Genomic DNA, 16,230 nt, shown 5'->3' with positions numbered 1-16,230 from the left:
TTAATCATATCCAAGTTTGATTTTGTTTTAGAAAATGTGTGATATGTTTACATAACTTAATATAGTATCCAACAGATGATAAAATGTCTGCTGTGAGCAGATGTCATATAATTCTAGAAGGGCCATTTTTTTGGTTTGCCTTTGATGTGTTTATCATTATTTCCCACTTTATATAAGCCTTGTATTTTAGGATACAGGATATGCTTAAAACATAGAATACATCATAAATGAAAATGACACCGGATTCAATCAATACCTGATTATATCTATTTTACTTAACTTTTTTTTTTTAATCTCCATATCTGATGGCCAAAGGAAATAGACAGGTAAGGTGCAAAGGACAGTAACATAAACGCAACCATCCGCTATCGTGTTAATTCAAATGCATTGGGAAGGCAACAAAAAAATTCAACTTTTAACTCAGGCTTGAATAATTTTAGAAAAAGCTATTTGTCTTTAAATCCAAAAGCTCATTTATTGCAACACATTTAGCTGTATCTGATTACCCTGGTAAATGGATTTGCATTTACTAAACCCAGCCCTTAATTATAAATTGCCATAATTTCTTCTTGCAAAAGTTTATTTTCACAATAATATATTTGATACTGCTGAAACTGTATTACAATAAGACCCTCCTATATGCCACAATACTATAAATAAACACTGTCATTTTGACAGTAGTTAAAATTAGGGATGTGGGTATATATTTTTTGAAAGCATAACTCATAATTTTTGATAAAATAAAGAGATGTGAAAAGTGCAATTACATGTCTCACTTGCATGGTGATAAGAGTATGATGACAGGCGCAACATTATTCAAGCCCATATGTAGAAGTTCCATTCCAGGCTACATAATAAAAACAGTGATGCGTTGTTACTAAAGTGGTTAATAATAATAAAAAAAAATTCTTGCAAATGTACAAACTAGGTACACATAGGTATTCAAGATTTTCCTTGGAAAATGTTTCTTCTAATACTGAAATTTTAATTATATAGTAATTTACTAGAACCTTTTTACGTGGCAGTGAAAAAGTGGTTCAAACGGAGCTTTTCTCCTGGTTTTCTCTCTTTCGCTCCACAGTGCTCATTAGTTATTTATTATCCTCACTCCTTTTATTACTCTCCCAACACTAATTCATTTAAGGTACTGGATGCTCACTGATCTTTTAATGTATGCCCTAATTATTAAGCTCCCTTTGTTGTTTAAACTCCACATAAAGGTATCACCTAGTAGCCCTGATTTTTTTACTCCTTTGCAAAAAGTCCTGGAGGTGCTTTGCTGCTGGGGGTAAAATTCCTACTTCTACTTGCAGGCACTGATGAAAATAAGAATTAAGATGGCTGTTTGTTTTATATTCATATTCATGTACATATGGAAAACATTCTCAACTATATAAAAGTAATCTGAATATTTATAAAGTAGACGGAACAAAGAGCCAGAATTTGAAATGGGAAAATAATGAAGGGTGTTCTACAACATACACAGCGGAGATTACCAGCAACTAAGGTGTTTTAATATAACCTGTTTCCTGAATATATTTCTCTAAACGCCACTTCTCGTTTCACACTTAAACTGAACAGAAATAAAGTTTTTGTCTACTTATGGCTTTTAGTCTTAGTTCACATAATAGAGCCAGTAGACAATATTGAAGAATGAAAAAACCACTGGAAAGATCATGCGTGACCATCTGTCTATGGCGTTTACATCAGTCAAGTCTGGTATGTTTATTTTCAGTTGGGATGCACGTCTTCGTAGTCTGCTTTTCTTCTGAACCACATGTCGTTCCAAAGCATTCCTTCCAAAGCTGTGCCTGGGTAAGCCAGCTTTCCGATATTGGATAGTGGATGTATCATAAGCCAACATAGTGCTTCTTGGATCCCCAAGGCCCATTACAGCTTCTGATGCTGCCATTTCGTTTTTAATTTCAAGTGTGCTTAATAAAATATTTTCGTGTGGATCCATCTATGAAATAGGAAATTTTGTTATTTTTGCAAGGGTAATTAAATGGCTTATTGTTATTCATTAAGATTCACATGAATACATTTTTTTTAACATAAACTTACAATGAAGACAATGGCTGGTGCCATATTGAAGTAGGTCTAAATAGCCACACTAAAGATCAAGTAGACTTATTCTGTGTTATCCAATGGAAAATAGTTTTGTTCTCTTTCCCTGTTCAAGGTACTACATAAGAATGCACTAATTTTTCGTTGTTCTGCCCGAATACCGAACATACGAACATGGTGGCAGCAAACGTATACGAAGACACACAACATGAAGAATCTTCGTGTTCATGTTTGTCTTCGTTTACTAATCTCCCTGATCCCTTCCCCATCTAACCTACCTTATCTACGCAGCATCGCAGGGGTTAACGGGAGCGGAAATCCGTAGGTTCGCTGTCAGGAGTTAAAGGGTCGGGCGAACGACTTGCCTGGTCGCCTGCAGGGGCTTCCTCTGGCATCAACCCCTGCAATGCTGCGTAGATAACAGGAGTGGAAATCCGTAGGTTCACTGTTAGGCGTTAAAGACCTTTAACTCTTGGAGCGGAGAAACAGTCCAAGTTCCCCATCAGGAGTTAAAGGACCGTGCAAGCGACTCTATTGGTTGTCTGCCTCCTCTGGCATCAACCGATTGCCCTGCACGCAAGCTTACAATCTAAAAATGTCTTAAAGAACATAATCTGCTAGTGTCCCCTATTATGCTAATTATTTGAATAAAATGTATGTTTTATTGTGTACATTAGGGAGATAGAGGTCTTGTGTTGTCTTCATTCCTAGTTATGAAGGCTGAAATTTACTCCAAATGCTATCCCCATACCAGGGCACCTTTTCAGTAGTTCACTTTGAAATACAATTATATTTCATGAGCATAAGTCGGATGTTGGTTTAATCTCTTGAATATAGAAGTATATAACGTACCTTATTAATTTCGATTCGCATCTGCTCATTATTGGCAATTGCAGCTCTTTCTGCTGCTCTCTTTTGCCGCTGTGGCCCCCTACCAAAAAATATGTAGTTGACCAAAGCATATTCCAACAAAGCCATAAACACAAATACAAAGCACCCCATGAGGTACATATCGATAGCTTTCACATAGGGGATTTTTGGCAGTGTTTCTCGAAGGTGAGTGTTGATGGTTGTCATTGTCAGAACAGTTGTGATTCCTACAAAAAAAAAAACAACAATATTTGCATTGAGATATACAATTCATTATTATAATCATTTACATGCTTCCTAAAATAATGACTAAAAAAATCAACTCCAAACATATCTTTTTGATTATATGCTTTTTTAGGAGTTGACTCTTACATCGTTTGTGCCACCAATTTTGTGATGAAACATGGCTTGCGTAAATATGTTTAACACACCATTTGCCATATCAATAATTACAAGATGGTGCATCATGTGTGGCACAACTGGTGCTGTGTTCTGATCTTAAATATGCTTTTAGGTCTCAAATAGCAGTGGATTATTGAAAGGAGTGTATTCCAGTGAAATAAATTCTAATGTTATTATTTATGTTCCTTTTTGCTATACATATTACATACATATTCTTAACAACCATAGGACAATAGGAAAAGCATTTAAAGGATAGCAAGATTTGCTCGTTAAAAATGTGAAATCAGGTCTTAACATTTAATTTTCCTTAAATTCTGAAATTAGCATTTGGGAAACAGAAAAAGGCAGCTAGACCAGATACAGAATAGGAACTAAACTAGGAATCGTGACATAGTAACCAAATACATAACTAATGTTTCTTTTAAGATCATTTTATAACCTTCATTACATTTAAAAAATATATATTAACTGTTTATGTAGCAGGTATAAAACATGTAGCACGACTTGTTTCAATGACGAGTTCTTAACCACAACCCTGTGTCACGAGCTGGGAACACAGGTTGATAAGGAGCCCAGGTGCAGGGGATACGAGGGGCTCTGTCTGTACCTCACGATGCATTATGGTCTGGGGTTGTTACAGACAGGCGCAGGAATAAACCACAGACAACAGATCTGGATTAAGAGTTGTATTGAATGCGATGGTACATCAATATATACAAAAAGTCACTCGACTTGGCAGGAAGCCCACTTGCGGGGCACACGGCAGATAAGCCCTCTTGCGGGGCACACGGCAGATAAGCCCACTTGCGGGGCACACGGCAGATAAGCCCACTTGCGGGGCACACGGCAGATAAGCCCACTTGCGGGGCACACGGCAGATAAGCCCACTTGCGGGGCACACGGCAGATAAGCCCACTTGCGGGGCACACGGCAGGTTCTGGAACAAGGCAGGTTCTGGAACAAGGCAGGTTCTGGAACAAGGCAGGTAGTCCTCAAACATTAATGTCAAGGCCCAGACTGCAGGGCTGGGCAGGTTTATCAAGGCTGACTTGATCAGGTAAGCCCCTGCAGCTGGACCTGATAATTAGTCAGAGAGGTCCAGAATGGCCAGGGCGGCCACTAGTGGTCGGCAAATGAAAATGAACAACAAAGTTTGAACAAGTCCAGCTAGCGCATGGTGAAACGTGACATACCCCCACCGCAAGGAGCAGCCTCCGGATGCTTACGGTACCATGGAACGGTGGTCTCACCGTCTGCGGTGTGACGTCTTTTTCTTCTTCTTCTTCTCCTCCTCCTCTCTAGCACGTAGTGCTTTCTCATACGCTTCCAGATCTACACGACATATTACATTGCCGTTGGAAGTCACTACGAGGTCTGATGGCAGTGGTTCTGTTGTGCCGAGGTGGGTTGGATAGACAGATGCGAAAGTCCCGGTATGTGCTTGTCTTGTCCTACTTCTACTCCTGTGAGTGGTAGGAGTGGTGCTTCTGACTGCACAAACAGCCGGGGGGGTTGATCTCCATGGATGTGTCCATGACCTCTGCATCAGATGACGCACTGTCCATATAGGGCCACTCGGGGGTGTCAGACAAGGTCTGGAGGTCTTCTGACATCGTGATGGAGGGCGTAGGAGTCACAGGTGCCGAGGACTGGTTAACCCCTGCATCACCTGTTTGTGGATGTGACAGGGTATGCTCCTGCTCTGTGACGTTGCTGGCGTCATGTGCAGGGTCTGGGGCATGGGGTTTCTCCAGGTGGGTTGCAGATGGCTTGACTGGTCTGTGCGGACAATATGTAATCCTGTGGCCAGTCCCTCCGCAATAAAAGCATAAGTCGTCCTCTTGTCTCCTTTGTATTTCTTTTTTTGTGAGCGGCTCTCGCTTAAAGCTCTTAGCAGCCTTCTTTCTTGGTGTCTGGGTCTTGGTTTTTGTGTCCACGCAATCGGCTTCCAACACAGTCCTTACCGACTTGCATAGGTGGAGTACACATTCTGCCAACAATTCCAGCACTGCAGGTATCCCCGCGAACTCCTTGTATGGGCCTTGACATTCTGTCACGAGCTGGGAACACAGGTTGATAAGGAGCCCAGGTGCAGGGGATACGAGGGGCTCTGTCTGTACCTCACGATGCATTATGGTCTGGGGTTGTTACAGACAGGCGCAGGAATAAACCACAGACAACAGATCTGGATTTAGAGTTGTATTGAATGCGATGGTACATCAATATATACAAAAAGTCACTCGACTTGGCAGGAAGCCCACTTGCGGGGCACACGGCAGATAAGCCCTCTTGCGGGGCACACGGCAGATAAGCCCACTTGCGGGGCACACGGCAGATAAGCCCACTTGCGGGGCACACGGCAGATAAGCCCACTTGCGGGGCACACGGCAGATAAGCCCACTTGCGGGGCACACGGCAGATAAGCCCACTTGCGGGGCACACGGCAGATAAGCCCACTTGCGGGGCACACGGCAGATAAGCCCACTTGCTGGGCACACGGCAGGTTCTGGAACAAGGCAGGTTCTGGAACAAGGCAGGTTCTGGAACAAGGCAGGTTCTGGAACAAGGCAGGTTCTGGAACAAGGCAGGTTCTGGAACAAGGCAGGTTCTGGAACAAGGCTGGTTCTGGAACAAGGCTGGTTCTGGAACAAGGCAGGAACCAAACAGGTAGTCCTCAAACATTAATGTCAAGGCCCAGACTGCAGGGCTGGGCAGGTTTATCAAGGCTGACTTGATCAGGTAAGCCCCTGCAGCTGGACCTGATAATTAGTCAGAGAGGTCCAGAATGGCCAGGGCGGCCACTAGTGGTCGGCAAATGAAAATGAACAACAAAGTTTGAACAAGTCCAGCTAGCGCATGGTGAAACGTGACACCCTGCTAACTCTGGTTATTTCTGCCCAGAGAAAAACATCTGCAAAGAGCTAGTATATGACATCAGCATTCGTACAGTATAACATTTTAGGGTTTCTCCACCAAACAAAATGGTTAAAATCAATGAAACAATCAAAGCTGAACAACAGAAACGTACACACGACCTTTCCATGGTTAATGGGCATTCCTGTCAATCATTATATGTATCTCTTATTTAATTATGTAAAAATTAGATAAACTAATTGAGTGACTTATATGTTAGCTATTAACAGACAATCTGTTTAGATAATATTCTATAAATGAGGGGCTGTCAGGATTCTGGAAATCAGCTCTCTCAAAATGTCCTATCAGCTCCCTACAAACATGGGAGTAATTCATAAATTCTTAGTATTTTCTTAATAGAGATGGATAGAGGAGTAGATAAAGCCACTAGAGAGATTTCAGAAGGAGACTTATGAACATTAACTAAAGCCGCATACACATTTTTACAAATATTACTAAGCATTCAATGTCAATTCCATCAACACCACATATTTTTGTTTATGGCTTTGTTTATGGTGTTTATGGCTTCTATTATTAGAGTGACTTATATGTATATGTCTTTTTTCTATATTGTAGGTTCACACTTACCTAAAGCAACACGGGCAGCAGAAGCATCATAGTTGATCCAGAAAGAAACCCATGACAGAATAGTGATCAAAATTGAAGGCATGTATGTCTGCAATATGAAGTAGCCAATGTTCCTTTTTAATTTAAAACTGAGAGATAACCTTGGATAGGAACCTGAAATAAGCAAGTATAGCATTATCACTATGAAATATTATATTGTTCCAACTTGATCATACTTAGTGGTATCTAACAGGGTATTTAAAATGGTATATGTTTTCAATGGAAAACAGGCATACCAAGTTCCAATACTTGGCTTTTTACATCTTAATTCCACCTACATAATCCCACATGACATTGGGGTTTTTTCAGCTGAAAGAAATAACTTTAAATTAAAAAATCATGTCATTATTTTATAAAAAGAGTTAATGTTCCTAGGATTAAATTATACATACCTGTAGAGAAAACCACATTCTTTGATAAAAGCTTGTAATCCACAATTGAGAACTGTGGTAATTCAATCCTATCCACTCCCGTAACTGCATGGTCATTTCCACGCCAGTAAAACTCAATGTCGTCTGTAGTATAGCCATCTAAAATAAATGCAAAAATACATTATGGACATCTGCTGATAATGACTATATGGAGATAATTAAATTTAATTAAAAAAAAACAGTGACAAGCACATGGTTTGATATGCTAATAAAAACCCATTTTATTATTTTTTTAAAATAAAAATACATCTAAAAGTTTCCATCAATGCTGATGTACACATTTTTCTGCATAAACTAGTTATGTAAGTGAACAGAACAGCGGTTACTTGCGATCCATTAGTAAGGTTCCTTTTTCCTGTAAATTTGTTTCATTATTCATGAAATTCCCTTTTGGGATAACATACATCTCTTTTAAGTAGATTGTGTTAGATTGTCCCAAACATCAGCACTCTTACTTTTTGTTGTAAAGTGTATTTCCCAAGCTTCTTGAAAAATGCACATTACCTTTTTATTTGTAATGGTAAAATATAAAAAAATGCATTTAAGGTCAATACAGCCCATTTAGTTAGGATACCTGGTTTCAAGGTTAATGGGGCTTTGTAGTTAAACACGCACATTGTGAAACAGCTTTATGACTTTATCTGAAAATAATCTTAACATGTCAAGTTTCATTAACTGAGGCGCGTAAAAGTGGCACATGAAATGATCTTGCTGATTTTTTTTGGCCTTGAATATAATAACATAACAGATAGCACTAGCTAAAGGACCATGCACCATTTTAAAAGTGGATTTTGTCTTAGAATACAATTTTTATATTAATTTCAAAGATCTGAAAGGAACACATTTTATAATACATCAGTGCACATATTCAATCTAACTCACAACTAGAACAGTTAAAAACAATGGACTCCATGTATGAATTCCAAGTTACAGGGGATTACTTTTAAGACCATGGAAAAAGTATTATTTTCTTTTAATTTGGTTGGGAGGAAGATTGTTTTTTCTACCACTTAAACATTTCTACACCAAATTAAATAAATTTGCCGTTTTTCTAAACTAAACAGATTTAAGTTTGTTAACCTTTCTTCATAACTATAGCGCTCCATTCCTTTTATTAATTTTGTAGCCCGTCTCTGCACCCTTTCTAGTGCTATGATATCCTTCTTCAGAATAGGTGCCCAAAATTGCACAGCATATGCAACGTGCGGCCTTACCATTGATTTAAAAAGGGGCAAAACTATGTTTTTATCCTGCAAGTTGATGCCTCTTTTTATACATGACAATACCTTACTGGCGTTAGCAACTGCTACATCCACTGCAACACCCTGATCTACACTTCTACTTACTTCTTCGTAGAATGCAATAAAATTAGTTTGACATGACCTATGTTTCATAAAAACCATGCTGATTTTTGCTAATAACACTGTTCTTCCCAATGAATATTATCCCTAAACAGCCCTTCAAATACTTTCCCAGCAACAGAAGTTAAGCTCACAGGTCTATAATTTCCGGGCACAGAGTTTGAACCATTTTTGAATATAGGAACCACATCTGCCCTCCTCCAATCCTCTGGTACAATTCCTGAAAAAAAGAATCTAGGAATATTAGAAACACAGGTTCACTTATTTCCAGACTTAGCTCCTTAAGTACTCGTGGGTGAATACCGCCAGGCCCCGTTGCTGCAGCACCTTGTCCTGAGTCATCCAATCACAATATGTCTGCACATTTTTTGCAGTAGTCATTTGCATATGCATTGCCATAGGTTCCTCCTTAATATACAGTTAAAAATAGTTTATTTAAAGTTTCTGCTTTTTCCTGTGAACACGAACAAAACAAAAGGCTAAACCGCTTGACACACACACATTCATCCTCATACACAAATCAAAATTCTATATTTATTTGGCTTTTTTAGGTTTTATTTTATTACTGTTTTGAATTTTAAAAACATTTTTTAACTTTCCACTCTTTTGAAGGAGAAACAACATATCTCATACATGATTTGTATGGAAAAGGTTATATCTCAGAATTGTACGTACGTTAGGTGTTTTTGTAAGCATCATTTCTAGGAGTTGCAGTATTCTTCCTTGGTCCAAGATAGACAGACTGACAGACAGTAACTGAAAGGTGTACAAGTACTAACTGTATATTCCACTATATATTTACCCAACTACTATTTCAGTCATAAGATAACACATTTCGTTATTATTTTGGTATTGTTTCTTACATCAAAAAGCTGTGATATTTTATTCAAACTTGGTGTTAAGGCATTTTTTTAATTTGTGAAAAAAGGCAAAACATTCAGCCTAAAATTAGGTCAGCTCAGTTCTGCATAAATTACAATGCAATGTACTACTTGCCAAGACTTTAACAGTATTTGCTGGCATATATGCATTTAATTTTCAGGTTTCAGCTGTGTTAATAAGAAAATGCTAGTGGTCTAAATATATTCTTCTGAAATATGGCACTAGCTGATATTTGATTTCAGCTTTGTTTTAAAAATGTGATGATGCACACCATTGAGTTTATATTTCATGCTGTGTTTTAGAACAGAATTTAAATAAAATGTATTTTTGCATGTAGCTGCCTCTGTCACTTCAAATATGCCATCCTGTAATTTTTTATAGCCTGCTGTTTAACGTGAGGTAAATTGCATTATGTGCCTGGGCATGCCTTTTTTGGCAATATTACACACACTGTACCTTTTTCTGTCCAAGAAAGACGTCATTTGAAATATTTCAATAAATGCTACTTAAAAAAAAAAAAAGAAACCGGTTTGTTGTTACTAGGAAATATATATAACTCCAAACAATAAAGTAAAAAAGGTTTAGCCATGTTCAAGCTGAAGAAAGCATGTTTATTTATTTTAATCCTGCAAATTACTTGCAAGATGTAAAGTTGGAAGAGTTCTTCAGCTCACAAATTTAACCTTGTCTTAAACAAATATAGCCTTGTCACCGTTGAGGTTCAAAATAATAACATTTTAAAAAATAAAGAAATAACTACAACAAAAACGGGTCTCAAGGAACCCATATTAATTAAGAGGGAGCGTGGCAAGTGTCACCCACTGTTCTTCCGCCGTGTCTGAGGGAAGACGAGGATTCTAATTTGCCCTTTGGGAGGGTATGAAGCCCTCATACCCCTCACCCACCATCCCCTGTAATTTAGCATGGATGGCGTTACATTTTGTAAATTGACCCTTTGGGTATCTCTACAAACTTCCCTTGTTCCTTTCCACACCTCCTCCTACTGAAAATCATAACTGTTTCCTCTCTGTCCACCTACCAAGACAAGAGTATTGGGACACCTGGCCATTACACCAACAGGGACTTTTTATGACATTGCATAAACAAGACAATCCTATGAAGCTGGTCCCCCTTTTGCATCCTCCACATTTCTGGGAAGGCTTTTCACAAAATTTTGGAGTGTTTCTGTGGGGATTTTTGCCCATTCATCCAGTAGAGGGACAGCCATGCTGGAATAGAAAAGGGCTTTCCACAAACTGTTCCCAAAATATCTGGTCTTGACCTCCAGCCCATTGAACACTTTTGGCATGAACTGGAATGGAGATTGTGAGCCAGGCCTTCTTTTCCAACATCAGTCCCTGACCTCACAAATGCTCTACTGCATGAATGGACAAAAATACTCTGAGAAACAAAATCCAAAGTCTTGTAGAAAGCCTCCCCAGAACAGTGGAAGCTGTTATAGCTGCACAGAGGGGACCAACTACATATTCAAGTTTATGTATTTATAATATGATGTCATAAACGTCCCTGTTGTTGTAATGGTCAGGTGTCCCAATACTTTTGTTCATATAGTGTGTTTTAACCCACAACTACGTTTTTAGGCAGGGGTTAACAGGTTCGAGGATACAGAGGTGACACTTTTAGTCAATGGATGAAATCATGTATTTAGTTTATTAACCACTTTAATACATTTTAGTAATACATAAAATTCAATGTGAATATCTGTCTACGTGATCGTGCACATTAATTATTGTTAATAATTTCTATGGTTAATTAAAAAATCAGTCTTGGTTCTGAAACTTCCAGCATTTCTGGTTCAAGGACATATTAAACTGTGTTCAGCCAAAGATCATCTTGATTTTATACTTTATACAGGGAATAACATATTAACCCTCATATCAATGTGCTTTAATCACACTATTCACCCTTTTGTGTCACAATTCTCTTCATAGTAGACATGTGCAAACAGGCCAAAAACAATGGCTCGGTTCTCTTTTAGCCCATTCATTTTCAGGCAATGATTTTCGTTCCCTGCCAATTCGGATCGGCAAAAAATTTGGAGGCATTTTTACTTTGGAAACAAAATTTGCCTTGTGCCCACATTCACTCTCTCACACGGTCACGCTCTCATTCTCTTTCACTCTCTTTCATGCTCTCTAAATGTTTCTCTATCTTCTATGCCAACCACTTTGGCTTCCACATCTTCTTCTGCATCTTCTTTGTCATCTTCTATCTTTTCCCTTCTTTTCTGTCTTCTCTATTTTATCTTCAATCCTCAATCTAGTTCTTTCTTCGTCCGCATCTCCGTGGACATATTTTAATGAATGAGTGAGTAAATGTTATAAGTGTTTATAAAGGTGCCACATGCAGGCTGTTTCAGGGGCAGAAGTGGCACAAGCAAACTGCCTGTTTCAGGGGCAGAGGTGGCACAAACAGTTTACAAATTTGTGAAATAAATATTCTTGCCAATATTAATTTTAAAGTGGGGGGTTGTCACATACTGGATCTGCTCTGGGTGCCAAATACTCTAGGTATGCCCATGTGTATTGAATAGGAAGGCCTAAACAAGTGTCTGATAGCACTGGTTTATTTAACAGATGTACTATGACAATCACATAACATTTAGTCATTTCGCTACTTGGAATTACTATTTACTACAGTTATCATTTCAGAAATACACGGTATAAAGACAGCATGAAGGCAACCATTTTTAATTATAAATAAAGCTTGAATCTCTGCCAGACCTCTATAAGGTGACATTCTGATTCATAAAACTATTGAATCAATATTTTCTCATATGTTCTTCTATCTGTAATATGTTGCTAGGAAAAATCCATCTGAAAAATACATTTCCAGAGTCACCATTCTAAATGTCATATGCTGATGAATCTTTATCTGTTTCAGAAAACATTCTGGTTAACATACCGTATTTGCTCGATTATAAGACGACCCTGATTATAAGACGACCCCCCAAAATCTAAATATTAATTTAGGAAAAAACCAAAAAGCCTAAATATAAGACGAGCCTATAGGAAAAAAAGTTTTACTAGTAAATATTAATTCATGTAAACAATATTTTCATATTTAATAAAAGCTATGATTGAGAAAAAGATATATTTTTTTATTTCCTTTTATTTGCCAACCTGCCCCCCCAGTTATGCACATCTACCCCTAGGGTTGCCACTCTGCCCCATGATGTGCCTTTTAACCCTCTATATGCTACTGCCTCCAGAAATGTCTTATACCCTCCTATATGCCACTCTGCCCCATGATATGCCTTTTAATCCCCTATATGCCTGAGTGGCATATAGGGGGTTAAAAGGCATTTCTGGAGGTATATATATATATAACTGCTAACAGCAATCACACTCCTATCAAGCCAAGGCAGCCAGTACATGCTGGAACCTGGGGATGATAGGAGTGTGAGTACAGCCTCCCTATGCCATGCTACCACCACTACCCCCCTTACACATCCATACTAACACACACTCATTCACAAACATTTAAATACTCATTCATTCCATTAATCACACATACTTCACACATTAATCACAAAAACCCTCCCCCACCCCCTTACCTGAACTGCAGATCTCTCACTCGAAGACTTCTGCAGGGGCCCGGCTGTGTGAGCAACTTCTCTGGCCCCGCCCCCAGAGGAAGGAGGGGGGAGGCAGAGTTATGTGACACTCTTCTAGCTTCCTGTTCTCCTGCTGCTCGCGACCAAAGCACCGGTAAGCAGCCTGGCCCCAGCGGACATTTTGAGGTCTAATTAGAAGACGACCTTGATTATAAGAGGAGGGGTATTTTTCAGAGCATTTGCTCTGAAAAAAACCTTGTCTTATAATCGAGCAAATACGGTATATACAATGATGAACAAAGCTATATCTACTTCTAGGACACCTGTCTTCCTATAAGGTGGCTGAAAAAATCTATTTCTATTCTGTTTTTTTACATGCTCATAGAACCATTTATTTCCCATCTATTCCATATAAGAGAACAAATACTTGTGAAGTGTCTAAAGCTTCGCTAGACTCTATTCAATTCAGTTATGAATCCAGAAAAAGACCCAGTCATCCATTACACCTAGGACAGTTTTTACAATAGGCATGTGTGGACCATGACTTGCCAGAGAAGGTTCAGATGAACAGAGTAATTTGAGATTATCTGGAAGACATTATGACAGGCTGTTCTGACAATCTGACACCCTGACAATCTCAAGTTACTCTACTCATTTAACCATTATCTAGCAAACAAGGCCAATAGTGCTGCAATACAAGTTATGTATATATCACACCTTCGTTCCTATTTTCTGGCACTATATAGAGTAGCTGCCCCACAGTTCTGTTCTTGTGGGCAATGGGGAGCATGTGCCTTTTAGGGAGATTTTCTGATCTAATTTTATAGCGTGACAGGAGGCTCATATTTTGCATATCTTCCTTTACTTAGACCTCACAGCAGCAAAGGAGAAAAAACAATGTAAACAAATAACCAATCAGAGACAGTCCTAGCATATATAAGTCCCATTCAGCAAGACTGCCTCCTCTTCCTTTGCTGCTCCTCACGCAGGTCAGTCACATTTCTTTTATTTGTCTAGTGGGTGATCTTTGTGTGCTGTTTTGTCTTCTGAGACATTTGCTACCCACTTTTTCATGCACTGCTATTATTTAAATTTTATTACCAAATTATTGTTATTTATAGATATTCATCTGTGCCTAAACATATGTTTTATTTAGAACTTTCTCCCTCCCCCTGGTAGTTTTTTTCCCCTAGTTTACCTTCATTATTTTTCCTCTGACTTCCCTGTTTCTGTCCAGGGCTCTCACCTCCATCTCTGTGTTCTTTAACAGTCATTTTCTCTGTCTCTGGTCTCCATCTTGGATCTCGCGGCCGCCATCTTTAATCTCGCGATATTTCGGCGGCCATCTTGGATGCCCTGAGTTGTAAAAAACGGACCTTTTGGTCCGTTTTTTACAGGTTTTCAATTTAGTTTTTTTCGTTTTTAGTATAGCGTTTGGGGTTGGGAGAGCACTAGCTTTCTCATCTTGTTAATGGTTTCCACCTAGCTTGTTCCTTTGTTAATTTCGGAACTTGCGGCGGCCATCTTGGTGGGGGCATAGTGCCTTTTATATAATATATATATATATCCTTCCCGCGTTTTTCTGTGGTGTTTTAGTGTTGGTGGTATTATAGCTACATTCAGTCTCTATTTCAGGTGAGCCCTGAGTTTAATCTGTGCCATTAATTCCTATAATCCTTCTCCTGTGAGTGAGCCTCACAACTTTAACCCCTGCTTTCAGATTTGGGAATTTAGATAATTATCCCTAACACATTTATTCTTGCCTCTATATTATATTTGAGAAATCAAAAAAACATCATGGCTGATACAGCTGCTGGCTCTAATGCTCCCCCTGCTGATATCCAAGCCTGGATTCAGGTGGCAATTAAAGAGGCTCTGGCCAATTTAACCCCGGCCCTGCCGGCATCCACCATTCCTCAGGTCTCCTTGTCTCAACCCTCAGGCTCTGATTCAGAGAGCTCTGCAGGGTCCCCACCTCCCAAAAGACCTTGGAAAGGATCTAGCGCTCATGCCAATAAAGGCAAAGGTCCGGCTAAACGTGCCAAACGCCGCGCAGATCATGCTTCGGCAGGACCTTCCACATTAGCAAACCCTTCGGGGGATGCACCTGATTATACACCTCCCTCGGGAGATGCCCGTGATTATTCCTCTGACGAGGATTCAAATTTTCTGTTGACCCAGGAACTTGGTTCAGGTGAGCCCTTAACCAGTTCAGAGGCTGCATTACAATGCGCAGATCCTTCGGAAGCAGACCTAGTTTACACCCCTCAGGGTGAAACCCTATTTGACCCCCGTTTTATTCGCCACCCTAGGTCGGCTGAGTGGACACCTCCAGACCATATAGCCCGCTATTTGCAGGTCTGGATGCGCAAGGCCTTAGATAAAGAGGTGCGCAATAAACTCAGGGCCGAATGCCCTCGTCCCACTATCCCGGGCAAAGTTACGGCCACCCCAGAATTCGATTCTTTCATGGTCACGTATATGAACAAAAAGGGTAGAGACCCACGTAGGGGTTTGGAGAAGGGTTTGAAATCCGCACAGGATAAATTATTAGATGTTTCTGGCCCTATGACTCAGATTTTTGTGCTGGCTGATGAGGCAACATCCCAAAATTCTCCCCTTGACCCAGGACTAATCAAAGATTGGGTACAGCGGGGGTTATGCCTGTTAGGCAACGCCAACGCGGCAATTTCAGCCGAACGTCGCAAGGCAGCGCTGCTTAGAATTGACCCCCGGCTGGCCGATATGGCTGATAAAGAACTTGGTCCCAAAGCCGATGGCAAATTATTTGGGGATCCCTTTATTTCTGAGTTACGCAAACATGCGGGTAATTACACCACAATCAATAAGGTCGAGACTTCTCTTAAGAAAGTATTTCAAGCACAAGGTGTTTTTCACCGGGCTGGCAGACAGCGGGGCCGTGCTGCCAGCCGTGGAACCTTCACTGGCCCTAGATACAGCTACAGTCCGGTTTCCACACCCCAATATAATCCCACCTTTCGGACTCCGTTTCCCGCTTCCAGAGGGTTCCAGAGAGGTCGTGGCAGAGGTGGACGTGGACGAACAAGATTTTCATCTGGTAAGTCCTCCAATACTATCT

At 39.8% G+C, this 16,230-nt stretch overlaps 1 protein-coding gene across 3 annotated transcripts in view; it reads right to left on the bottom strand.

Moving 5' to 3' along the window:
• Positions 1-1,615: 1,615 nt before the first annotated feature.
• The window catches only part of LOC149282570 (gamma-aminobutyric acid receptor subunit beta-2-like), a 169,883-nt gene continuing 155,268 nt past the window's right edge, over positions 1,616-16,230 (bottom strand). Inside the window, exons 6-10 of one of the 3 annotated variants that reach the window (XM_089498039.1) lie at positions 7,272-7,409; positions 6,841-6,993; positions 2,920-3,164; positions 2,531-2,536; positions 1,616-1,963 (exon numbers count right to left, since the gene is read on the bottom strand). In XM_089498039.1, coding sequence (XP_089354165.1) covers positions 1,616-1,963; positions 2,531-2,536; positions 2,920-3,164; positions 6,841-6,993; positions 7,272-7,409 — 890 coding nt within the window. Of the gene's footprint in view, positions 1,966-2,530; positions 2,537-2,915; positions 3,165-6,840; positions 6,994-7,271; positions 7,410-16,230 lie in introns of all 3 variants that reach the window. The other 2 variants (XM_089498038.1, XM_089498040.1) reach the window with 2 other exon arrangements.

This window comes from Sceloporus occidentalis, unplaced genomic scaffold (genome assembly GCF_023333645.1).
Source record: "Sceloporus occidentalis isolate IW3139 unplaced genomic scaffold, rSceOcc1.0.p SCAF_112, whole genome shotgun sequence".
In the NCBI taxonomy this organism is placed as follows: Eukaryota; Metazoa; Chordata; class Lepidosauria; order Squamata; family Phrynosomatidae; genus Sceloporus; species Sceloporus occidentalis.
Note: the sequence above shows the minus strand (reverse complement) of the source record. Positions and strands in the feature narration are given on the sequence as shown.